General features: G+C 40.5%; 1 protein-coding gene across 12 annotated transcripts in view; it reads right to left on the minus strand.

Moving 5' to 3' along the window:
* The window catches only part of Nrx-1 (Neurexin 1), a 559,574-nt gene that overhangs the window by 336,668 nt on the left and 194,939 nt on the right, over positions 1 to 27,967 (minus strand). For 10 of the 12 annotated variants that reach the window (XM_065223155.1, XM_065223149.1, XM_065223152.1 and 7 more), the window contains one exon: positions 13,870 to 14,103. The exons of 1 other annotated variant lie outside the window; for it this stretch is intronic. In XM_065223155.1, coding sequence (XP_065079227.1) covers positions 13,870 to 14,103 — 234 coding nt within the window. The remainder of the gene's footprint in view (positions 1 to 13,869; positions 14,104 to 27,967) is intronic. One more of the 12 variants, XM_065223154.1, reaches the window with a different exon arrangement.

The following is a 27,967-nucleotide window of genomic DNA, read 5'->3' on the forward strand; positions in this document are numbered from 1 at the left end:
TCAAGAAAATCCTGATGAGAATTTCATTGATTTTATTGTATGGGAAATTCAAAAGAACTCCAATACACATTTCTGAGTAAGGACCACTCTGAAATAGAATGCCATGTCAACTCTAAGGGGTTTAAACATTACCATAGGCAATTGAGTTGAGGTGAGGTGAGATGAGGTAACGAAAATTGAGGTGAGTTGAAGTGAATTTAGGTGAGATTTTAGTGAGATGAGGTAAGGTGAAATGTGGTGAGGTGAGGTGAGGTGAGATGAGATGAAGTGAAGTTAGGTGCGGTTAGATGAGATGAGGTTAATTGATGTGATGGGTGGTGAGGTGAGGTGAGGTGAGATGATGATAATTGGTCCCTCCTCTTACCCCTACAAAGATTTAAGCTGAGTGATTTATCTTTAAGATAATTAAGTATAGCAGCTTAATCTAATTAGCAAACAAAATCGAACTGCTTACAGTTACATATTAAGGGAAACATCTGTTGAGGTCTCTAAAACAAGGGTATTTTTTGTATTTGTAGATAGAGCTGGAATGAGGGCGTAAAAGCTTTTGTAAACAATGACTTCTTTCAATGATTTATAGAAAGTTAAGGCTCGTCAACACAAATAAACATCACCATCGGATAGGGGAAGACTTCCCCTACCCGACGGTTATGTTGGTTTGCGTGAGCGTGCTTTGAGTTCTTTGAAATCATCTAGAGAAGTCATTGTTTACAACGGCTGCTACGCCCTAATTCCAGCTCTATCTAGATTTGTTTTAGAACATTAGAATAAATGCAATCACTTCGAGTTTTCAGTATGTTATTAAGCAACATGTCAGGTTTATATTTAAAAAAATATCAGCCCAGACTGTTTCTTTTTTAGCACATTTCTCGAAACCATATTGTTTTACCTTGTTAGAAAACTTTAATTGAAGTTTTCAGATTCTCCCGGACATCGCGTACTTTGAAAAATTATAACTCATGAACCGAGCATTGTAGATCAAATGGCACGTATTGGAATGATAAGGAAATTATCTCAGCAATCCATATAAAGGGCGAACACGAAATTATTGCGACACATTCAACAGGGCATAACTTTTTTACCATTGGGTAAAAATCAACCAAATTTTGCACACTTTCTCATTGATGTGTATTGTGCACATGCTGTCAAACTCGAAGTCGTGTTTTTCGATTCAACGAAAATGGAGGTGAACCAACGCGAGTTGAGAGAACAAATTCTTTCCAAACACCTGGAATTTCCTGACCTGTCGCACCGGCAGTTGGGAAAAATGTTGAACATTCACCATTCAACCGTCTCTAGAGTGTTGAAGCGGTTCCAGGAGCGGTTGACGTTGGACCACGGCAAAGGAGCTGGAAGAAAACCGGGACCGGAGAACAAAAAGACGGAGGGAAAGGTGAAGCGGATGATTAAAGCGAATCCCAACGTCTCAAGCCGTGATTTGGCTAAAAAGATCGGCATGTCGCAGAGCTACGTCCAGAATGCAAAGAAGAGAGCTGGACTACATACATACAAGGTACAGAACTTCCCAAACCGCGATGAGCGGCAACAATCGACGGCTAAAACTCGGGCACGGAAGCTCTACGAGAAGATGCTGACAAAATATGGCTGCTGTGTGATGGACGACGAAACGTATATAAAAGCCGATTTTAAGCAAATTCCGGGGTTGGCGTTTTTCACCGGCAAGAGCAAGTTCGATGTGGACGACAAATTTAAGAAGAAGAAAATGTCAAAGTTCGCCTCCAAATATCTCATTTGGCAGGCCATCTGCTCTTGCGGACTGAGGAGTGAGCCTTTCGTGACAAAGGGCACAGTAAATGGCGAGATCTACAAATCTGAGTGCCTCGAGAAGCGCCTTTTGCCGTTCTTGCAGCAGCACGACAAAGCTCCGCTATTTTGGCCAGATTTGGCATCATGCCACTATTCTAAAAGTGTCCTGGAGTGGTATGAGGCCAATTCTGTCCATTTTGTTCCAAAGGACATGAATCCGCCAAACTGTCCGGAGCTGCGCCCGGTGGAGCAGTACTGGGCAATAATGAAGCGGGAACTTCGGAAGAGCAAGAAGACAGTCAAAGACGAGAAGGACATGTTAAGAAAATGGAAAAAAAAAACTGAGAAACTGGTACCGGATGACACTGTAAAGACTTTGATGGAGGGCATCAAGCGAAAATGCGTTCAATTTTACACTCAAAGCTCCATCGATTAACTTTTCTTTTGATTTTTGAAGTAAATATATGTATAAAACTACCCTAAAATTTTGGTTTGATTCTAAACATTATAAGAAAATTGGCATGACATTTTCGGTGTCGCAATAATTTCGTGTTCGCCCTTTAATAGGGGAAATGGATGGTATGTCGGCCTTAATGCCCCTAATTTGGGCCCATATATAAATTCAGCAATTGACTTAATTTTCAATAGTGACCAAAATATCCATTAGTACCATCCCAAGGACGTATTCATCTAGATAAAATTGATAAATAGTAGATTTTTAGCGGTGGGCCCAATCTTAGATCCTTAGGCCAACATTGGAGACATTTCCCCTATATAATCTGAAAAATGTTTCCCACGAAAAATTTCACGATGAAGGAAATTCACAAAGAAAAGCGGGAAAAACCATTTTTCGAGTGATTCGCTTTTATTCAAGACAATTTTTTATTTTTTTTGATGAAAATTGCTGCCTCATGCACAAAAATATAACTGCCAGGAAAATGTTAATTCGACTTTTTCGATTTCCTGAACTTCAATGATAATCCATAGCGTGATAGGGTCAATTTTCAAGCGACTTCATCCCTCCCATAGGCGTAGCTAATGGGGGTGCCTAGGGCGCCTGACCCCCTCCAGAATGATCTAGGCCTCCTCCAAATTTGATTCCAATAGGGAAGAGCGCTATTTCGTCGTAATCGTCCATTTCCGTTCTATCGAACAGAAAACATCAGTATAATCAATGATGTCACCGTGCACAAATCAGTAATACTTTTATACCGATGCGTTAGTTCACAAGCTACATCACAAAGCCTATTAGAGCGTATTGTGTGAATATTTGCACTCAACGTTCTCAAAACAAAAGATGCGCTCCTAGTGAACTCGCTTTTTCTACCTTCATCCGTAGGACGAAGAATTTTTTTTTTTTATATCTTTATTAAGGAGACTTTCAGCCGTTGGCTGGCTCGTCTCCGAAGGACGAAGAAAATCCAATGGCGTTTCAATGCATTTGGACGGAATTGAAACTCGTAGGACGAATTTGGAATCAAGAAGCAGTGTTAGATTTTTAACAATATCTCAACAATGTGTGGCTCTTTATCAAATTCAACGGTACTTGTGGAAAGGGGAATGAATTTATAAGTCATCTTCGATATTATTAGAACCCGTTCATGAAAGAGAGGTAAAGCGTGGGTTATGCTTAGTAGAACGGAAATTAGATCAAAAACCCTACCGGCATTTGAAATTATATTAATCTTTAAAAATAGGAGGAGGCCTGGCCTTCTAGACATCCCCATTCGATACACCAACGATCCCTTCATCAATCCTCTTACGCAAACACAAACCTTTCAATGGATCCCTCCTATAATTAAGCATCAATCCAAAGCAAACTTGTCCCATCATTCAACAACTTCGAATGCCCTGCTAAGCCTCCATCTAAGCCTGAGCCATCCACACCGGAAGCCAAGAACTTTCTCCATAATTGATTAATCCCCTCCTCCCGTCTCACGTCGTCCGTCCGCCAGGTACAGCCAAGGAATGTGTCACCTGACGTCAACCTCTCTCCCTTTCACCCCTCTCTCAGAATCACCCTTGTCACCCTCGGAGCAGCTGTCTCTGCAATTGAAAGAATCGATCCCATCAGGGCCCAGGTGCAGAATTGGATCCACTCCAAATGGATGTGGATGGGTGAAACAACAACAACAACAGCAACCAATTCACCTTGTGCTCCAACCCGTTCTCCACTTCCTACCCACTCGTACCGGAGAGCATTCAAAATTGAATTACTTCACTTCCGTTCATGTCATCTCACATGCACGGCCAAGTCGAAAACCACTTTATTCGATTTTGTATTTTTTTTGGTATTTGCTCCCTTTTCAAGAAGAGATAGAGGTGTGCTTTGTTCTACGTTTGAGAATCGAGGTGGGGGGCGAAGGAAAGTAGAAAACGTCGATTAATAATGGAAATTCCCGTATGCAACCACGTCCTACGTTGGATCTGTAAGGGAAGGGGGGAATTCAACATTCTACCGCATACAAACACTTGCTTACCTGGGACGATGCGTTTCAATAAAATGCATTTTTTGCTTTTTTTTCAGCATAAATTCATTTCCCTAAAGAGCAGTTCCACGCCAAATGTCTAGTTTTTGTTGAAACTAGAGGTTGACCACATCTTTCAGGGCTTCCGGAAATTGTTCCAGGGACATTGAGTCATTGTCATAATTAGCATGGTGTCCCATCACCCACACAACTTTTAAACTTTATGTATAAACCATTTTTTTTTTAAATATTTTTCCCTTCAACTTTATGTCAGACGTCATTCCGATTGAAAGTGACGTTTTCGAGTTATGATTTGCTAAAAAATCTCGATCGCGCCATTTTGAAGTATTTTACGTAATTTTAAAAGGTTGAATTTGAGGAAAAATGCATAAAAACGTTGAATTTTAGGGTGACCAGTCATGTCTAAAAATACGCTACAAGGGGGAGGGGTGCAAAGTTGGTGTTTCATCAAACGTAAACAAACGTTTAACGTGTGTTTACGTTTCAAGAATCACCAACGTTGGTCCCACTTCCACTTGCAGCATATTTTTATAGGCTGGTTACCCTATAATTCTACGTTATTTATGCATCTACCCTTAGCAAAAACGGCCATAGTAGACAGCCGGAATATTTTTTTTCCTATGGGGCCTGGAACTGCTCATGAACACATTTGAGAGGGTTGAAAGGAAAGGGGTGTAGGTGACTTTGATCGATTTTCTTCATCGACTTTCTCTTCTGATAGCCACAGTTTTTTTTTATAAAACTGCGCTACTTCTGCCGCATAGTTTGATAAAGGAGGTTCTCATCCAGCATCCAGAATGGCACACGAATCAAAGAATGTGTTTGCAGCTGAATTACTAACGAAAGAGAAAGTCGATGAAGAGAATCGATCAAAGTCACTTACACCCCTTTCCTTCTAACCCCCTCATTTAAACCAAGACCAAGCGACTTCAACTACAACAGGTGACGAGCTTCAGCAGTTCCCCATAATTCATGGCAAGTTCATTTGCCACCTTTGAAGTTGTCACTGAGGAGGAACAAAGCAAAAACTATTCCACTCGGTGACACGGAAAGTGTAACCTCTTAAACTTTCTTAATAACACCACACTAGTGGAGCGCCAAAGAAGCAGAGTGCTATGCCCTTGCTCGTACTGCAACAAAATGTGCGGTCCCTAAACAGTGAATTTCCGGCAGTGAACGAGTTTCTATATAGCTATAGTAGGGTGTACACGGTCGATCAGACCAACTCTAAATTGAGTAAAATTTTGTGAAAAGTGGATTTACTCAAAAGTGAGTTGAATTTTCCGGACAAAAGCCGTGGAAAACCATCTCAAATATGAGGTAAATCCATGAAAAATTTACTCACTCTAGACACTAGTAACATTTCGAGTTTTATTGAGGTGCTAAATCATGGTCGATAGAACCCATATAAAACTCAAATAGCAGACTTCCTCATATTCGAGAAGATTTTCCTGGAAAAGCCCGGTAAATTAATCTCATTTTTTAGAAAATCTTGACGAAATTGAGTCACCTCGACTCAATTTTGTGTCGCTCTGATCGACCGTGTAGTAGTTGTGACGACGCCAACGATGAGAGCTTTCAGCTTTCGTAATCACGATACTTACTTTCTTCAGTATAGCCCACCTCCCCCTCCCCCCTTCAACTATACCACGAAGGACACGTCCAAAACGAAACGAACAAAAAATCACCCGAGATTCAGTAAGATTAAAAAAGTTTTTGCGTCAATTCCAGCAGCAGCAGCAGCAGCAAAATGTTGGGTTGAACGCTAAGGAAGACTTTACTTCCACAGTCTGACCGAGGTCGAGGTTGTAATATGTATTGAAAAAATGAGTTGGCTCGACTGAACAAGCCAAGCAATACTTTTGGTTGTTCTTTATTTTTAGGGATGTTCCGATTACTTGATTACTGAGGAACAGTTCCACCAATTAATACTAGGAACTTTCGAGGAAGTTCCAACACACAATTGTTGGTTCTATTTAAAAGCAGCGCATGGATTTGAGGCTGAGTGGGGGTGCACATAAGGAAAACTAGTTAGTAACCAGCTTTTAAATTACCAAAACAACTTCCAAATCACCACTGTAGACGCAACCCGATAATCATAATTTAGCTGGCACTTTCATAACGGCCTAGTCCAGAATTTGCACGTCTGATCGCGAAATTTTTTTTTCCAAGAACGCCCCACACCAGTTCGAACAAAAATCACACTCGCGTTAACAAAAACCTGGATCATTGGACCAACCGAACAATCAATCTCGCACTATCGAGGTTACCCGTCATAACAAAAAGGAAAACCAACTAATGCAATTAATTTATCGTGTGAGGCTCTGGAGCTAATAGAGAATCTGACCGATCCGATCGACTGCTCACTCGACTACTCAAATGCCTAAAAATGTCTAAACAATACAGGGTTTTAGGACACTCTCGATACATTTTTTGATAGTTTTGAGTTGTTCAGCAAATAGCGCATAATTCTAGCTGAAATTTGAATTTTGTTCTAGATCGCTAAGTGGTTTGATATTGCCGTTTGGGTGGTCTAAAATCTCGAAACCTAAATACTCCGTTATAAGCAAGTTTTTTTGCATGTTGCAATGTCCTTCTTGTTTCGAGAAACAAATTATATTTTAATAGTTTTGAAAATTCCTTAGGTTGCTTAAAAAAATCGAGCTTCGGAGGTGTACTGATTGCAGTCCATCACCGTTACCGTTGTACTCAAGTTCACGGTGACGCGCCACGGTGAAAGATTGGAACAGGTGTTTGTTGATGCTGTTATTGGTCGTAATCGTTTGCTGATTGGTGCTGTGTACATCCCTCCTGACCGTAGCCGTGATGCAGAGCTGATAGATGAACATGTGGCCTCCGTTCGTGAACTGTGTGACAGCGCTTCGTTTGATGACCAGGTGCTGATATGTGGTGATTACAACCAGCCCCGCCTACAGTGGTTGCAGAATGCAGACGGCGAGGTGTTTCTGGCTGCAACGTCAACTGTACCTCCAGTAAGTGCTGCTTTGATTGATGGAGTGGATTTTTTGAATTTGTATCAAGCTAACTGGATTCGTAACCATTCTGATCGAACGCTTGATCTAGTGTTTTGTTCGTGGGGTAACCGTAAATGAGGCTACTGTTGCACTGTTGCCTATAGATTTGCACCATCCTCCGCTGGAAATGTTTCTTCCCGTTCAAGCCAGGTGCCAGGTTGATGATCCGCACCATGCTGACTGTGAGCCTACTCTTGATTTTGGCAAGATTGACTACGGCATGCTTCGTGAGTACCCTTCTACGATTGACTGGGCTTGTCTGAATTGTGAGGATGTTAATGAAATGGCTTCAAACTTCTGCTCTATTATTCAACAGTGGTTGCAGAGGAATGTTCCACCCACAAGACGTCCATTTTCGCCTGCCTGGAGTACGCCACTGCTGCGAAAGTTGAAACGTGAGAAAAATGCCAAACAACGTAAGCATCGTGCTCTACAGTCGTCTGACAGCAAGCTTGGATTCCAACGTGCTAGTAAGGCGTATCTCAATTTGAATTCAGCTTTGTACAAGGCTCATGTCATGAGAGTGCAGACTAATCTTCGGAGAAATCCAAAAAGCGTTTGGAAGTTCGTCAATAGTAAGCGGAATAGTTCATCTGTACCGAGCAACGTGATTTTTGACGACGTCGAAGTGAAATCTTCTACTGAAAGCTGCGAACTGTTTGCCAGATTTTTTGCTTCTGTGTTTGACCAAACTCCTGCCTCTGAAATCGAAGCTGAGTCTGCTGCTTTAGACATTCCCATGGACTTCATTAGTCTGTCGACATTCGTAGTTACTCCTGTAATGATCATATCTGCTGCCAAAAAGTTGAAAAGTTCGCTTTCTGCTGGTCCCGACGGTGTACCATCGATTTTGTTTTGCCGCTGTGCTGTTGACTTAGCTGAGCCACTGTCTGCAATTTTCACCCGGTCACTCGATGAAGGGGTTTTTCCTGAGGTATGGAAGCAGTCATTTATGTTTCCCGTCTTCAAAAATGGTGACAAGAAAAAGGTCAGGAACAACAGAGGAATAACGAGCTTATCAGCTGCGTCAAAGCTGTTTGAAATAATTGTCAGCGATATGATTCTACGCCAGTCGCACAGCTATATTTCTACCGTTCAACAAGGTTTTATGCCTGGAAGATCGGTCACGACGAATCTACTAAGCGTCACCAACACTTGCATAACTGCTATAGAAAGCAAGGCTCAAGTTGATGTCATCTATACTGACCTGAAGGCGGCTTTCGACAAGATCGATCACAATGTGCTGTTGGCTAAACTGTCACGGCTCGGATCATACTCTAAAGGGTGATACGGTCAAAATTTGGTCAAGGGAAAACGCGTGTAAATCGGTGAAATCGTTTATTTAAAAAATCAAATTAAATTTCTTTTTCAAGTTCAATTAGTATAAAATTCAGGAAAAATATTCAGTTAGGCTTCCGCTTTTCCAAATCCGAATTGCCGGGGCCTTACGCTTGACCCCTCCCATCAGATTTTGTACAGCCACCTTGTCCACCTTCTTCGCCGCAGAAAGCCAGTTTGCCTTGAACTGCTGCTCGCCCTTAGCAGTTTTTTTGGTCTTCTTTAGGTTCCGCTTGACAATAGCCCAGTATTTCTCAATTGGGCGGAGCTCTGGCGTGTTGGGAGGGTTCTTGTCCTTGGGAACCACCTGCACGTTGTTGGCGGCGTACCACTCCATGGCCTTTTTACCGTAATGGCAAGATGCCAAATCCGGCCAAAACAGTACGGAACAACCGTGTTTCTTCAGGAAAGGCAGCAGACGTTTATTCAAACACTCTTTCACGTAAATTTCTTGGTTGACAGTCCCGGAAGCTATGAAAATGCTGCTTTTCAAGCCACAGGTACAGATGGCTTGCCAAACCAGATATTTCTTTGCGAACTTTGACAGTTTCATGTGCTTGAAAACATCTGCTACCTTTCCCCTTCCTTTTGCCGTATAAAACTCCTGTCCCGGAAGCTGCTTGTAGTCGGCTTTGACGTAGGTTTCGTCGTCCATTACCACGCAGTCAAACTTCGTCAGCATCGTCGTGTACAGCCTCCGGGATCGCGCTTTGGCCGTCGTATTTTGTTTATCATCGCGATTTGGAGTCACTACCTTCTTGTAAGTCGATAGTCCGGCTCGTTTTTTGGCTCGATGCACGGTTGTAGACGATACACCCAGCTTATTTGCGGCATCTCGGAGAGAGAGGTTAGGGTTTCGCTTGAAACTACCGGCAACTCTCTTTGCGGCTTCCGGTTTTCGATTTCCCCCCGATCCAGACTTCCTGGCTGTCGACAAACGTTCCCCAAACACTTTAATTACATTTGTAACGGTTGATTTGGCAACTTTTAGCGATTTTGCCAACTTTGCGTGCGAGTAGCTCGGGTTTTCGCGAAGCGCGAGCAAAATTTTGATACGCTGCTCTTCTTGCTTGGACGGCATTTTGACAACTGAAGAGTGAATTCCAAAATCAAAATAGGAGCAACATTCTACACACACACACACCTTCAAAATGAGGGGTGTTCAGGTTTTTTAAATGCAAAATTGAAAGAAATACGTCAAGTTGATATTGACCAAATTTTGACCGTATCACCCTTTACATCAATGGATGTAATTTTGTTCGCAAAATCGATGTACATCGTACAACGTTATATTACACAACCGATGGATTGACCTGGTTGCATCAGTTTGGATGTAATATTCAACAACTTTTTTTTTTCTGTGTGGTCACGTAAAGGTCAGATCAACAGAAACGACATTCGACCGTTGGAAAGCTTCCGATTCCGTGGGCACCACGCAGGTCGATCTATTCGGATGGGAAGTACGTCCGGGAGGCGATTCACTACGACGGCAACGTGATCGACATACAGTACACCATTTTGAATCAGACGCTTCCCTGCGGGAGGAAGGTCTACTGCATCGGAGGCTGAGGATAAGTAACAACCTGGAGGATGAAGATAAGTATCAGAATCTTACGTTGACGTTCAACAGTGTGACCAGTATGGTGGACAATTCGTTTGGGCAGACCAACAAGAATACCATAGAGGTAACTCTAAGACCAGAAAGTCCCGAAGAAACGTGCTCAACTTTTTGGCTCAGCTCATGTACTATCTTCGGTCCCAAGCTAATCGAAGCACCCCTCGAAACATAGGAAAATCCACGAACCCCTCATTTTATCTGTCAAACTTGCATAGTGAATCAAAATAAACATATAGAATTTTGACTAGAATGGGGTACGTTAATCGATTTGCTTGGGACCAATAGGCTAGTCAAATAGTGAGCCAATTTAAAATCGTTAGTTTCCACTGGTTGAGAATACTGCTGCTGTGAAGCACTCGAATCGGCCCAGTTCCGTCTCCCGTATGTTCCAGTGTGATGAAGATTTAATCAACGGAGAGTACAGCAAATATTACACACTGGTGAGGAACATCGGGAAGAGCGCGTACGGGTATGTAAAGCTAAGCTATCGGAACTCGGATAGGTTGCTGGTGATATCGAAATTAATACTGAAGGAGAAGCTCGTGCCGCAGTTTATGATTAAGACCGAGGAGAAGCGGGAAATTCCGATGGAAGTGTACCAGTGTTGTGTTGACGCATGAGAAAAACAGGTTCGAGAACTACAGGTTCTTCCAGGTTGTGATGGAATTCCACGGCTCCGGGATGGATCTGTTCGAGTTTATCCGTATCCGTGATGACAGATTGCTAATGCGGTTGCTTTCCTGCACTAGGTTTCTGCACCGGGACATCAAAGACGAGAACGTTATCATCGATCATAATTTCCATATCAAGCGGATTGACCTCGGATCGGCGACCTTCGTACAGGAAGGGCAACTTTTTTCTACCTTCTACGACACGACCGAGTACTGGAGTCCGGAAGTGTTGGCAGGCAACCCAGCCTAGAACTAGAAATGTGGGCTCTCGGTGTGAAACTGTATGTGTTGATGTTCTTCGAGAACCCATTCGTGGACGTTGAGAAAATCATGCAATCCTACGAAGAATTGCTGTTGAACAAGAATCCCAAAACTCGAATCACCATCCATACTGGAGACGGAATGGATGACGGAGGAAATCAATTCGTCACAGTTTAATTTTGGATGATGTCTTTGGTGAAGATGACGATGAGCATGTCCACATGGATGATTCGTTCATGGTTACCAACGAGATGCTCTGGATGATCCAACAGGTCTTTGTCACCTGAACAACTTTGCCCAAGACAGCAACCTCCTAGATGGGTCAGGATCTCAAGGTACAGCATATGCAAAATGTTCACATACACACTAGCGCTACATAGTGGGAGAATAAATAAATTCTAGATGAACATTTCAAAACGTCCTACCTGCATTGGTCGATTCTCTTCATCGACTTTCTCTTTCGTTAATAATTCAGCTGCAAAACATTTCCCTATTGTATTTGATGTTCTGGACGCTAGATAAGAACCTCTTTTACCAAGCTGTGTGGTAAAATTAGCGCAAAATCTGTTTACATAGCAGTGGTTATCAACAGAGAAAGTCGATGAAGAGAATCGATCAAAGCATATAGGACCATTCTAGATAAACATTTCAAAAGGTCCTATTTGCGTTGATCGATTCTCTTCATCGACTATCTCTTTCGTTAATAACTCAATTTCAAAAGCATTCCTTGCTGTGTTCAAAGTTCTAAGCGCAAGACAATAACTTCTGCTATCAAACTGTGTGGCAAAAAGAGCACAAAATATGTTTGCGTAGGCGTGGTTATCATAAGAGAAAGTCGATGAAGAGAATCGATCAAAGCAGATAGGACCTTTTGAAATGTTCATTGAGATTTGAAATGTTCATCGGCAAAGGCAATACAGTTTCCTAGAACCTTGTATCAGAAGTCATTTCGACTCGATGAGCTGCTTTCGTGCTATGATTTGTTGAAAAACATCGACGCAATTTGACAAAAATGGCTGATTTAGAGCGTTAATTTGGTCCATTGGCTCTAGCGAACAATTATGCGAAGTTTCATGGAATTCTCAGAGGTAACATCTAAAATTTATTAATTTTTTCGCTATTTGGCCTAGAACTGCTCATTAGCGTGGGCCCTATTAACGAAGACAACATATCAAGAAGACTGGCAACTCTTCCTGTTTCTCATACAACCGGTATGAGACAGGCACAATCGCGTCATCTGCCGCTCAAAGGTAAATGCTCCTTTAGAATTGAATAGCAAAGGTTCCATCCTCAGAAGAAAGGTTTGTGTATTTGCTCATTTTTTGTATGCGCTTCGCTCGAGCGCAGTGTTACCATAGAGGTAACTCTAAGACTAGTAGGTCCCGAAGAAACGTGCTCAACTTTTTGCCTCAGCTCTGGTACTCTCTTCGGTCCCAAGCTAATCTATTCACCCCTCGAAACATAGGAAAATCCAATAACCCCTCATTTTATCTGTCAAACTTTCATAGCGAATCAAAACAAACACTGTGTAGTATTATAATTTTGACTAGAATGGGGTACGTTAATCGATTTGCTTGGGACCAATAGGCTAGTCAAGTAGTGAGCCAATTTCAAATCGATAGTTTCGTATTAATTGTTGGCGTCTGTCGCTTGGAATCAGGCAAAGCTGCCAGTCTTCTTGATATGTTGTCTTCGCTATTAAGCTTAAGTCATCTAAGTAAATGTGTTGACGTCTGTCAAAAGTTGTTCGAATACACTGCTTTACTCGATTGGAACAACTTTTTAATCAGTTTTGTGGTGACTGCCGTCCATACTTTTACTAGAGTGTTTTATATTATGCGCACTATTGGAATCCTCCGATAAATGCACCGCTATTTATCGGCTATCCTCCAACCGATTGAGGATGGAGTAGGTGAATAGTTTATAATTTACACTAATCACAAAAAAGTGTCAGCTCAATTGGTTGGAGGACACCCGATGGATGGACTGCTCCACACACCGTGCTATGCGGGGATTCCGGTATGTTGAACTTCAAGAATGCTATGAAATTTTTATATAAATAAGTACAATACGATATTTAATCAAGTCATATCTTTGTACATTCTATTCTACTAGATTTTAGTAACGCAAACTAGTCTAACACAACGGAAACCAAAGTTTGATTTTTTTTTCATAATAAAACATGACTTGAAATGAAATCAAAAGCTTATAAAGAGTTTAAAACAAGCAACACAAAACTGTACAATCGGATTACAGGTAAACCTCGATACAACGTAACGGTCACTTTTGACTTCCATCGTTGATTTTTCGTAAACGATCGTTCAAAGAAGCAAAGTAATGGTATTACTAATTTGTACGATCCAATTGTTATTAGCGAAATATTGACGATGGAAGTCAAAAGTGACAGTTACGTTACATCGAGGTACAGGCATGAACATCAGCCTGCAAGCACTCCTCGAAAGGCACATAAAGTAGCTGGTTATATCAATATTGGCCTATGAAGATACGCTACGTACAAGAGAAAGAGAGAGAGAAAGAGATAGGAACTCTGAACAGGAAATTCAAGCACCATTACAAAACCGGTCGGAAAACGAAATTCAGAAGTTCTGTCTAGCAAGAGTCTACTGTAAGGCAAGTGTTATATTGGATATTTGCAAGGAAGTGTGGGTGAGGGTGCATAATGCATTCACCTTGCTGTTGTCGGCGTCGTCGCCGTGGGCAGTGGGCAGTGTCCGGATGCAGTTGTGCACCAGGTCGTAGTTGGGCGGATAGACGCCGGAAAATTGTGCGTCACGTGCCGTCCTGGTAGTGGCGGTGGCGATGCCAGCCAGCGTCGTTGGCCGTGGGCCGCCGGGCACTTTGTGACTGTAGTTGTGCTGGTGATGGTGGTGGTGGTGGTGGTAGGGAAGGTGCGTGCTGTCCTGCTAGAATCCATTCGGAAGCGGGTGCCGACGAAGAAAGTGATTTTGTGTTGCATTTCGATTGTGGTTTTTGTGGTGGTGGTGGTGGTGAATTGTTAATTGTTTTCATCAATAAATCAGAAATGAAACAGAAGAAAGAAACACAGAATGAACCGAAAAGAAAAAGAAAACAACGTTAGTGCACAAAACTTGTGGTTTGTTGGTTCGAAACGTAATTCTACTCTACTTGTAAAAAAGGTTATCGAAAGTTCCCCGAACTAATCTACGCCCTCTACGGTCTATTTTAGGAACTGTGCTAACAGAGAAAGAGAGAAAGGAACTAAGTAAGTCATGACAAATGGGTCTCATTGAGATCAACATTTCTTGAATTGAGTAAAGGTTTCCACCATCAAATCCGACAGATGTCGCCTCGCCAGTAGTGGTGGATGAACCAGTTTTGCGATATGAAGATTTTCGAAAAACCGTCGATTTCTCTTCAAACTTTGCTTTTAGCGGTGAGAAAATTTCTATATGTTGTTCTTTTTAGTGATTTTTATGTAGAAATAATATATCGGACATATTGCACCATGATATTTTTTATTAAAAGTGAATACATTCTTAAATCGATTCTCTACCGATTTCGATTGAAGGCTGATCACCCACTGCACTATGGGCAAAAATGGGTCCAAAATTACCCAAAATTCAATATCTCAACAGCACGCTGAATTTCGGCCATGAATAACAACTTTTCCAAAGGGAAATCGTCCGGGGAATCGATTGCACGTGGTCCCATTCACCGGAGAGCCTTGTAGGTATGTGTTTTGGACCATTTTACACCATTTTCCCTTACTTTTTGGAGGAAATGATTTTCACAGCTCTATTTTTCGTAAAACATAAGCACTTTATGCATGGTTTTAGAATACTATGTCTTTAAACAACAGTTCATGAGATATTAGGGAAATACGGGGTACACTTTATAGGGGAGTAAGGGGTAAAAGTGAAAATACAATCAATGTTTTTTAAATACAAAATCATTTTTTTTTAATATCATCATATTTTTTTCTGAAAAATACTTTTAATTAACTTTCATTTGGTATTTTGAGTTCCGTCATCGGCCAAACAGTTCAAAAGTTATAAATTTTTGAAAAATATCGAAAAAAAAAATTTTTTTTAACCGCCTTAATATATAAATAAACACCCTAATGACAAAATAAAAAATACGGGTCTAATATGTTGCGATAAGGAACAAAACTACCAATTTTTTCAAAATTCTGAGAACCACTATAGCGTTTTGCTGTATACAGACAAAAAAAGTGAAAACTCTTTTAAAACAGATAGCAGTAAATTAAAACTTATTTAACCCCAATTAATCTTAAAAATTTGAAAAAAAAAATCTTATTATTGCAGGCAACCTTTGGAGTCATTCAAACAATCGCATCGTTCAACATTTTTATGAATTAAAATAAATTTAGCGAGGGTTCACTTTTACCCCTTACTCCCATATAAAGTGTACCCCGTATTCGCCTAATATCTCATGAACTGTTGTTTAAATACATAGTATTCTAAAACCATGCATAAAGTGCTTATGTTTTACGAAAAATAGAGCTGTGAAAATCATTTCCTCCAAAAAGTAAGGGAAAATGGGGTAAAATGGTCCAAAACACATACCTACAAGGCTCTCCGGTCTATGGGACTACGTGCAATCGATTCCCCGGACGATTTCCCTTCGGAAAAGTCGTTTGTCATAGCCGGAATTCAGCGTGCTGTTGATATATTGAATTTTGGGTAATTTTGGACCCATTTTTGCCCATAGTGCACTGGTGGTGAGTGCTGTCAGAAGCAGCATGAAACACCTAAATGTGTACTACTTTCATCCATCAAAACCAAGAGATTTCGCCAGTGGTAAAGAAACCAGTTTTGCTGAATAGAGATGACCAAATTTCTATATATTGTTCCTTGTAGTAATAGCAATATTATGTGGAAATAATATATCGAACAAAGTGCACCACTATCGATATAAATAATAAAAAAAAGCATTTCTCCATACATTCTAAAGTCGATTTTCCATCAGCTCCATAAGATCGAAGGTGGCTCGCCCTCTATAGACCTTTTTGACGTTTAATCGTCTTTCTCTTCTAGCACACATTGATGAATGGACGGTTTGTTTTCCCACTAAACTGTTTCCCTCTTGTTCGCACTCGTTCGATTTAAATGGTGCAGTAGTGTGCGCCGATTAAACGTCAAAAAGCTCTATTGATGAGTCCTGTCAGAAGCCATACGAAACCTAAGAGGAAGAGGAGACAATATGGGGTATTTGATGAACCAATTTTCTATCAAAACGCAAACCAGCGCCTGATTGGTCGGGCGAACGTATAGATATGCAAGAATTTTAAAAACAGGAAATCTATTTTCATGTATTTTGAGCAAGGAATCAAAAATATCTCCAAATGACAAAATAACAAGCGATCAACGAACCGAATAATAACGCTATGTCAGAAGTTGAAAACAATAATGATATAATCTTCACCGTTCTTTTTCATGACAAGCAGCTCGTGCGACCCGACTCATTCGGGGCGGTAGAAGGAAACGAGCAAATTGTTGGCAAGCTGCTTCACGAAGTAAAGCCGAAGATGATACACGTGTGTTAATGGGATTTTTTTTGTTATGTCTTTTCCCGATTCATATCAAGCTATGTCCTCATCCGTGTATATTGCAACAAAGCAGGCAAGCAATATATCATTATCCTTCTACCACTCGGATCGAGCTTTGTTACAGAGCGAGTTTGTCATGGTAGTCGTAGCAACCGTTTTGTCTGTATCGTTGGTTGCTTTATGTGTTTGGATTCGCTGATTTTGAGTGAAATAGTTTTCGCGGTCGTTTCCGCGAGAAAAGAAGAACACGTCACAGACAAAAAGAAGCCAGTTGTCTCCTCTTCCTCTTATCCCGAAACCAATGAGATACAGAGATAAGTACACGCTTTTTCAAAACTACCCAAATTTGGGTAGAATCCACCCAGATCGGTCAAAGCTGAACCAACCCAAAAATGGGTAAACTATGTTGGGAGTGACGTTGACAAATGAACAAAGTCGATCGGATTTATGTCTATGTTTTCCATTTGTCATAGTTTACCCATTTTTGGGTAGGTTCGGTTTTGACTGTTCTCAGTGGATTCTACCCAAATTTGGGTAGATTTTAAATAGCGTGTGTAGCAGATCGTGAAATATTTCCAGCTGATCAATGTATTAGGTCCTATGTAACATTGACGGATTCTCTTCGTCGATTGTCTCTGTACATCTTCACGGCCATGTTAAGGTATTCTCTGCTATTTTCAGCACACAGATCGACGAAAGAAGCTATTATCTAGCTTCTTATACGGCGGACACGACAAGAAACTGTTCTGTACCCAAGTTATTAACGAAAGACAAAGTCGATGAAGAGAATCGATCAATGTTACTTAGGACCTAATGCATTGTTCAGCTTGATTTATGGTTTCAACATAAACTCAAATGGCATGGGAAGCAGACTCGAAAAATATTAACGTCAAAAGGAGCCAGAATCAAGCTGTCACGAACTGTCATTGGGAGCTAAGCAGTTTAATCATAGAGGTATCTCTAAGACAAGAAGGTCCCGAAGAAACGTGCTCAACTTTTTGGCTCAGCTCTGGTACTATCTTCGGTCCCAAGCTAATCGATGCACCCCTCGAAACATAGGAAACTCCAAGAAAACCTCATTTTATCTGTCAAACTTTCATAGCGAATAAAAATAAACATAGTGTAGTACTAGAATTTCGACTAGAATGGGGTACGTAAATCGATTTGCTTGGGACCAATAGGCTAGTCAAGTAGTGAGCCTATTTTAAATCGTTAGTTTCTATCGGTTGGTTTTATTATGCTTTTCTTACAGTTGAACAAGAATACACAAGGTGGTATTGGAATCTTGCGTAATTTAGTTTGTGACAAACGGTCGTTCCCAGCTATTTTATTCAATGGGACATCGTTTTTTAAATTCATTCATTGAATATATTCAAATCAATATTGAGAGATACCATTAACCAAGGTGTTTGTCAAAATATTTAGTGACATAATAAAATACAGAACAGAACAGTACATGTTTTCACTGCACACTGGACAATCTCATGCAATCACTACACGCTCAAAGCAAAACAGGCTATTTCTGTTTTGAATTGATTTCAATGGCACAAATGCTCATGACATGAAGAACAAGCTATAATATAATTTCCGTGTCTGCCATCTGCTTCTCCCTCCCAGGTAACGTACTTATTTGCTTGTATCGTACAGGGGTTTTACTAACACAACTTAACCAATTGCTTCACTTCGGTAATCTAGCTTGAACAGGTGTTCTGCACGCTAATTCAAAACTACCCAAATTTGGGTAGCATCCACCCATATCGGTCAAAACTAAACCTAACTAAAAATGGGTAAACTATATTGAGAATGACAAGTTGACATATGAGCAACGTCGACCGGATTCATGTCGATGTTGTCCATTTGCCATCCTGTCACTCACAACATAATTTGCCCATTTTTGGGTAGGTTCAGTTTAGATCGATCTGGGTAGATGCTACCCAAATTTGGGTAGTTTTGAAATAGCGTGTGAACCGTGTGAACGAAGTTATCAGCTATTTCTTATTTCTACACGGTGAAAGAGAACGACCCAAATTTTAATTTATTCACTCATAGTCGCCAAAAGTGCAGTAACTCAGTAATGAGTACATTTGCCTCATGCTTTTCTGTGGAAAACCTGAAAAATCTGCCAGTAAATGAGGAAAATTTACGAAAACTTTACTCAGTATAGGAGTAGTACAAATCGACTGAAAGAATCCAATCAGTACTGGGAAAACCTGGAAAAGCATGAGGCAAATTTACTCACTGCACTTTTTGCGATTTATGCGTAAATTGAACTCAAATTTGGGTTGATCTCATTGGCCGTGTGTCTCGCACTAAACGGTGTATTTCTATTTGAGAAACTTTAACCCCGTGGAAAGCTTTGTAAACAAATCGATTACTTCTCCGAACAGCGCTTACTGTTGCCAGAATCAATCTGTCAATCGATTGCAACTTTGTGGCTAACAATTATGCTGGCTCAGTAGTGCTTCGAGCGGGCTCATCAGGGACCAATCATGGTCTCGATTATGCGCTTAGCCACGGCCAACAATGATCGGTTGTGGGCAAGTTTCAACCAAACCCCACTTCATAATGCAACCACATGACAGGATTTACTGCATCTGATTTGTTGGCCTGTGGTGGATGGGTGGGTAGTTGGTGAGATGTCCAATAGTCGATCCGCTGAGTGGCTCTACTGATGTGAATCGATAAAATGGTATCGGGATCCTGCTTACTGGTTGTTGGTGCTTTTTTTTTTTCTTTCCTTTATTTAACGTCGGTCTCTGTTCCGCAATCTAGTGCCAATCACCGACGGACATCGATTGTCATCCATTGACGGCAATCGAATGTGCAGGAAGGCAGCTTCCACACCTGCGTAGGATATCGCACCCATTCAACACACATGGCACATGGGGCGGGACCAACGGCCCTTCCGAAGGAAGACGTGACCACAGATTTTTATGCCTCAGAAAAATCCCACCGACCTCGGCTGGGATTGAACCCAGACCCATTGGGGTGTTAGAAAGCAGTCACGCTTACCACTACACCACCGGCGCCGGCATTGTTGGTGCTTATCGACGTGAATGATAATGTCAGGTTGTCAAAAGTATAGACCTTTTTGACGTTTAATCGTCTTTCTCTATCCAGCACATTTGGATGTATGGATGGTTTGTTTTCCCACTAATCTGTTTCCCTCTTGCTCAAACATCTTAGGTTTAGACCTAAGAGGAAGAGGAGACAACTGGCTTACTCTTTTATCTCTATGTCTATCTCTATCTCTATCTTACGCACTTTAAATCGGCCAATCACGAGCTGGTTCGCGTTTGACATAAAAGTGGTTCGTTTTCGCCCCCGTATTGACTCCTCTTCTCTTAGGTTTACACCGGGACGGGACTTGACAATACTCTTCTAAATATTCTTGAAGAATGCCATTCAGAAAGTGGTACGAGGTGTTTGACGGAGTTGATCAATGATGCCAGGAATGTAAAATATTTTTTTTCTATTTTAATTTGGATTTTATTAGGAGCTTCTACCGCAGTTTAGCAGCTTGTACATCAACACAATAAAAACAACCACAAACAAACAACAATATGCATCGCTTAAAAAACGCAGGGCACTCAATTTTTCAACTTTCCTATCGCATATATAAACAATTAACAACGTCATTGACGTTAACATTGATTCCGGCATTACTGTCAGCCAGATTGATGAGATCCCTCCTCCGACAAACCGACATGACACTTAATTCTGACTTATGTCCGAAAATCGTAAACGGTCGATTTAAATGAACAGTGATCTGAATTCTCAAAACCATAGGATTTTTTGATCTAGATAAAAATAATTTGTTCAGAATAGATATAATATTTCCCACGAACCTGCAGCCAGATGTCATTAGTGTGCTTTGGTCAGATATTTTATTGTTTTTGCTATGGTCATTCATGATGGTTTGTCGGTGGTCCCTCTGTCCTTTTATTGATGTTGAAAAATCGTCTCTTCTAGCAAAGATTGACAGTTTCTTATGAGAATTTTCAGTGGAGTGAAAAGATAGTACGAAGTCCGTTATGTCCGCTGTGCGTGAAGTCTGGCGTGTGCTTATGGATTTTACAGTTGGAGTATAGAGCTACAGAGTCGCCGTCAACGCCATTTCCACAATTGCTACTGTCAAATCGACCATTCAAAAACTGGCTCGGATTTGACAGCAAATTGGCTTGAAATTGCTACCCTATTGTCAAGTCCCGTCCCAGGGTTTAGATGGTGCAACATTTTACGCCGATTAAACGTCAAAAAGCTCTATATAAAACAACAATTCATTTGGCTCAAGGCAGTTGCGGGCTGCACTACAGAATGAGTACTCTGCTGTCAGTGATTTGTTTACTTTCATGAATTAAGCCTTTCCTCTTTTATGGCACAGACCTGTTGGTCCATATTTAAATTTAGCTTCTCACGAGGAAGTGAAAGTGAAGACGATATCCGTCAAATTGACCGATTCACGGAATGAACTCACGAACAAAAATTTGAAGTTTGAGCAGTGCCGTGTTTACTAAAAATGAACACATTATTTAATGCTCACGTAACTTTAGAAAAGAGTCTATCAACTTTTATAAACAAATCGTTAGGCCATTTTTTGGTTCGCGCGAAAAGGGCTTAACAAGTTGTTAATAAAAGTTGATAGGCCTTTTTCTAAACCTACGCGAGCATAACGTCATGTGATAATTTTTAGTAAGCACGGCAGTTAATTCCGTGCATTGGTTAATTCATATGAAAATCTTTCATTATCGATTACTTTTTCGAAGAGACGTATCTGCTTTTGTAAACAATGCATTTGATCGTCCATTTGTGTCCACTAGTGTCTATGTTGAAAGACATTGGCGACATAGAGATCTCCAAGCGCAATCTCACGAACACTAAAATCCAACGTTCATATATAAAAATGAAGAAGAAGAAGAACCAAAAAGGTATCGCGATGTCACAACTACTTTAAAAAGATAGCGCGCAGTGTAACGCACTCTTTTGTGCATCTGGAGAACTCTATAGGAAGACCAGTCAGTGATGCCAGCGAGAAATGTCGCTCTGATTTTTAGTCGGAAGCACAATATTAAGGTGCTTCCTTGTTGAGTCCAAAAATGGCCGCCACGTAGGCTATACATGCACTTCCACTTCGAATTTTCAATTACACAAATCTCGGAAATTAATGCCCCATTTCTCCTGAAATTTCTATTTCATGTATGCTGCAGTACAGCAAACGTGAATTAACAGTTTGACGTGCCGGGGAACTGATATTTGTGAACTTCATATTCTTCAATCATCACTGTCACTCAAATCTCCCAAATATTTCATACACGTATTTTCTAAACGTGACACCATAATTTCCTCTGTAAATTAAGTTCACTGTACATGCTTAGTTGTGCTATTTGGATCACAACCAGTTGAAGGCATTGCATTGAAAAAAAAGCGTTGCCAGATGCAACGATCAAATCAGAAGTTCTCGTTACCAGAGGTAACATGATGTATTTTGTAGTGAATATATGTTTCAAACTAAATGTTAAACATACTATTTTTATCACTGGACCGTAGCAGTTATAAAATATGCATTGCGTGAAATAAAATCTATTCAGGGGAGATAGCAACGTGTTAGTAAGTATCTTGTCGAAAATCTGCTACTTTCCCGAAGGTACCGGAATATTTCCCGGAGGGAAAATGTGACCGTGGATAGTCAATAAATCCATTACCCGCCGAGTATTGAAACACTATGTAGTTTGATATGTCGCATGACGGGTTTTGGTTCATGTCAAGAATTAGCCACATCTCCTGGGGCATCGGAACATTTCCGTGGGCTCCAGAACAAGCCCGGTAGAGCTAATGTGACCGTGGACTGTCAATAAGGCCACCACCTGCCGTGTTTGGTAAAATTATGAAGTTTGAAATATCGCAAGACGTGTTTTGGCTCTTTTTGAGAATTGGCCACTTCCCCGGAGGTACCGGTACATTTCGGGGGGCACCGGAACATGCCCAGGAAGGCTAAAGTAACCGTGGACTGTCAATAAGGCCATTCATGCCAAGTTTTGTAAAATCATGAAGTTGGATATGTCGCACGACGGGTTTTGGTTCTTGTCGAGAATTGGCCACTTCCCCGGGGCACCGGAACTTTTCTGGGATGCTCAATGTGATGATGGACAATCGTTATAACCACCATTAGTCCAATAACATCATTTGAGTGAGGCAATATTAAGTTCACCGTGTGTATAATTATTACAAAACCGTAAAATCGAGTTCCGACACAGAGTAACCCCAACGGAAACCAGAATAACTACTGTTTTGCAGAAAAAGATTAAGAATGATGTTATTAGAGCTAATTTAATTTTGAAATCTTTGCTAATTTAGACTTTAGGCACTCAAAAACTAAAGTTCATTAAATATTCCTTCCCTTTGGAGATCTTTATTGAAGTTCGTAGAATTTACATGAGTTCTCCAGTTTGCGAAGAATTGAAGTTCGCAGAACGCCTTTAAAGTTTGCAGATCTTTACTGAAGTTCAGAGTTTCGCTTAACTTCATAGATCTTGCCGAAAAAAAAATGCAGAACGCCCCCAAAAGTTTGAAGTGATTCCTTGAAATTATCAGAACTTCTTTGAAGTTCGCAGAACTTCGCTGTAGTTTGCATAAGTTCCCTGGAGTTGATGTTTGTAGAGTTTTCCTGAAGCTCGTAAAACATTCCGGATGTTTGCAAAATTTTCCTGAAGTTTGTAGATGTTACCTGAAGCAATAAGTTTGCCGAACTTATCATAAAGTACAGTGCAGTTCCCTGAAGCTCGCTAAACGTCTATATAGTTCGTAGAACTTTCCTGGATGCTTAGGATTTCCTGGATCCTTAGGAAAAATATGGGAACTGTGTTGAAGCAACTCTGTAGCCATTCCAGGTGATGCCTACCTATACACACTTGCACAAGATTATCTAGGACGTCCAAATTGTTCTGAAGTTCAGACTTTTATATTTAAAGGATTTAAATAAATTTCCTTTGAGATTTTATTCAAAGATATGTATTCAAAAATCTTCGTAGAGCCCAAACACATCATATGAAATTAGAAACAACATATACGAGGCAGATCCTGAAAAATTGATCTTGAAGTTTTACATGCTCAATCAAGTTTTACACGCTGTATCGACTAAATGTACGGCTCCACTGAACTTGTTTAGAGCTGATTATATCATGTGAGATTTATATTTGCAATGAAAAAATATTTCAGATTTCCCAAATCATCCTAGAATTTATATCATGGAGTTCTACAAGCTCAACCAAAGTCTTGTGTGATGTCCTGACATATTATTTGCATCCATGGATCTTCGTGAAACCGCATCAAGTCAAGTGAGATGAGAAGTTGTACTAACACTATATGTTCCATTCTCCAAATTGTCCTGGAGATCAGATAATGCTGTTCTATAGATTCAACGAGGTCTTGATAAAAATTGTTGAACCAAAAAAAAAAGCTTCGTGGAACCCCATAATGTCATGTGGGATATGTAGTTGTAATGACAACATATGTTGGAGTCTCTAAGTTATCCTGAGAATTTGGTCGTGGTGTTCTACAGGCTCAACAAAGTATTCTATGATGTCCAGATTTATTATACGGATCAATGACGCTTCGCGGTACCTCACAACATCAAGTGAAATAAGAAGTTATGAAACCAAAACATTTTCTATTCACCAAATTGTCCTAGAGATCTTATATTGACGTACAGTAGACTCACCGAGATATTGTACGATGTTTCGACTAAATGTTGGCATTCGTAGAGCCTCGTGACCCCCTTTTATAATGGAGGAAACATAGATGAAATGACTAAATAATTCAAGCCCTCCAAATCATCCAGAAGTTTACATCTTAAACTTCTGTAGGCTCAACCGAAGTCTTGTACGATATTCTGACTTATTATTTGAATCCATTAAGCTAAAAGGTAGACCTCATCGCATCATGTGAGACATACAGATATTATCCAAATAATCTTAGAAATCAGATTTTAAAATTCTTCAGACTCAACGAGAGTTCGTTGCTTCGACCACATTTTTTTGAACACACAGAGCTCATGAAGCCCATTATATCATACAGGATATGTAGTTGTTATTTCATTTTATAGTATTTTGAAATCTCAAAGCAAAGCGTAGAATCATAGACTTTGTTGAGTCCGTAGAACATGAATACTAAATCCTAATTGATTGATGAAATAAGGAGCTCGGTGGCCTTGTGGAGACCGATTTTGCTTGCTGAGAAGAAAATCATGGGTTCAATCCCAAGCTCCTGTACATTATAGAGCTATACTTTAAATCGGCTTTCTTTCATAATATGATATGAAGCGTAATGAAATTTGGTTGAAGGAACGGCTACGTAAAAGAGGTAACATTTGAGTTCTGATAAAGACGTGTTGATCGGAAATCCATATCAAATCCTTCTCAAGACCAGTTGTTGTCGTCGTCACCGGGATCGAAACCTAATAACAATAAGTTGAACGGAAACTTGATCGTAATTGATTTGTGATATAAGAAGCTCGGGGGCTTAGTGGCGAACGATTTTGTCTACCGAGCTCCTTCGCGCTATAGAATCGTTTACCAAAACGAATCCTGCTGCAATCCCAACCTTTTTATCCACCATCCCAGTGATTTTTCGTGCAAGTGCAGAGGTTTTCTCGGCTTTCATTAAAACGTGAACATATTTGTACCCACTTCTTTATTTACAAGCATTCGGACGTGGTCGGCGCTGGTATTGCCTAGTTTTGAATCAGCAGTATTTACACGTTGAGGATGAATTCTAGTCCCAAGCAACGTCTATTGGTTCCCTGTGTAATAACAGCTGATCGGGCAATAACGGAGTTGCATCGTTGGGTGGTCAATCAATTGAGATATGTCTTTTAGATCATACGGATACAACATAAAGGAATCGTTATTTGAAGAAAAATTTATGCATGTTTAGTGACAGTTAAAAAAATCAAACTCGAACATTTCTATATTATCGACATTATCGATCAAACGATTTTCGAACAGAAATTATTTTTGATCTCACCGTTAAGTAAAAAATACCTTCGCCACCTGCTGGCACGGTGCTGATAACAATTAAAGTCGAGCTTCCGATCAGGTTGTTGATATTATCGCTTAATCTTGGCGGTGGCTTCTGCGAAGACGACTGCACCAGCACACTTCCATTGTACGATGAATAACAATTCGAATCCTGATCAAGCGTTCGTCATATTTGAACGTGATAATAAACCGACTTTTCTCATTGTGAAGAAGCTTAGGATTGAACCCATGCTCTTCTGCTCAGTAAGCAAAAACGGATGCCGTTAGGCCACCAAGCCTCTCATATCACTACATACCACTACGATTGCTTGGAACACCTTTAACTGGGCTGCTGGTTTTACCGTTAAAATCCGTGAAGATTGCGACCGCCACACAACATTAAAAAAAAGTTGGAAAACAACAGAAATTTTGGAAGATACGTAGAATAACCTGTTCGGAACGATTGTACCGTGAATTCCAATCAGGATCGAGCACGTTATATGCAAAATGTGGCCAAATTTACTTAACGAGTTTAATTCAATAGCTTAGCCAGAGCCAGATTTGGTCACCTGTACTACCTTTAATACATTTTCTGGGGAGTCGAAGAATCGTGATTACAAAAAAACATTAAGAGGTTGTATCCACGACACGACTGTAGATTTGACGTAGTATTACGTGCTAGATTTCTGATGAAAAAATTACGCATTTTCGTGCACAAAACGCAAGGAATTTTCTGTTTATTCAATAGAAAGTTGTTTGGTGGTATTTCTTGCTAACATTTTCCAATCGCGAGATATTCGCGATCAATTAAATAAATGCGAGATTTTTTGGCTTTTTCTAGCGTTCTGGAGGAAACCTGGCTGGCAACAAGGGAAGCGAACGTTAAATGAAAATTTACTGTTAACCAACAATAATTTATGGTGGTCCTGAAAAGAACCGTTTTGTCGCGATGGTTGAGTAATGCACGTAACACGAATGAGGCTGGCGAGCTGTATGTTGTTTGGAACGAGGGTGACGCACTTGGCATAGATGGCCCACAACGACTCACGAAGAGCTACTGAATCCGATCAGTAGTGGTGTGGCTTCTTCCTCCTTGTTCGGTGAATGGACGCTCTTGTGGGCTGCAGCTCGTTGCTTGCGGGCAGCCTTTCGTTGCGTACTGGAGAACAATGTTCAACGCCACGCGCCGAAAGCGCTGCTGCTGCTGCTGTTGATGTGAGAGCGGATTGAATTCAATTTTGAAATCTGTGTTAGGGAAAGTGCTTTTTGCAGGCAATCGGTAAAAATATTGATCACCATTGCACCAGTTAGACATTTGTGTGAATCTCAAAAGAGACCTTTTGAAAATTGGTTAAAAAGTAAGTTTAGCAGATTTGTAGAAAAATTTCCAATCGATTGGTTTGTTTAGAATTAAAATCCATCCGCTATTGACAAAGTTATAAGTAATCAAAACCTGACCACTTTTCGTAACGTGGTCGATTTTGGTTTTTTTTTTTAAATCGCACCGCCAATATGTTGCCAAAAGATATAATTTGACGTGAAAAAATTAACTTTAAAAAGTAGATTAATCTATTACATTAAATGAAAATGAAAAAGTTTCAGAATTGAACATTTACTAGCTTAGCAGTAGAAAATTAGAAATTGAAAATTAAGCACAAATACCATTCTTGAAGCAAAGCCCGTAATTCGAGTCATAGTTCTGATAAAGGCTGTACCTTGGATTTTATCGTTTCTGGTCAAACACTAACCCCACACAAGGACTCTCTGGCTGCGTGTGCGGTCGTGTCTGTAGCCCGAGTAAAAAACTAACATCGAATGTTCTTCCATTCACAGTCCATCGGAAAATCGTAATGCGGGCTCAAATTCAGCTCAACTGAGAGCGTATTTTTTTTATTCGGCCGAGCAAATAAAGAGTCACGCAAAGAATACATGGTGGTAGGTACATGTACCTCACTTGTTGTGAATATTTAAGCAGTGGGTGGAATCGTTCAGCTTTCCCACCGGCGAAGTTTGACGTCAATTGATTTTCCATGTAAACTTTACATTGTTCTTGACGCTGAGGCTGAAAACCGCTCCGGATCCGAACCGCTGGCTTAAAGCTGCCACAATGCACCCCGCCGTATGTGATCGGAAAAGGGGGAAAACCACATCGATAACCCTCAATTTTCCTTCGTCGTATCGAATTTCCGAACCCACTGCTTTGTATTCCACTTTACCCAGAAA

The sequence above is a fragment of the Ochlerotatus camptorhynchus genome, unplaced genomic scaffold (genome assembly GCF_037179485.1).
Source record: "Ochlerotatus camptorhynchus isolate MF236.1 unplaced genomic scaffold, CSIRO-AGI_Acam_v1.1 ptg000185l, whole genome shotgun sequence".
Taxonomy (NCBI): domain Eukaryota; kingdom Metazoa; phylum Arthropoda; class Insecta; order Diptera; family Culicidae; genus Ochlerotatus; species Ochlerotatus camptorhynchus.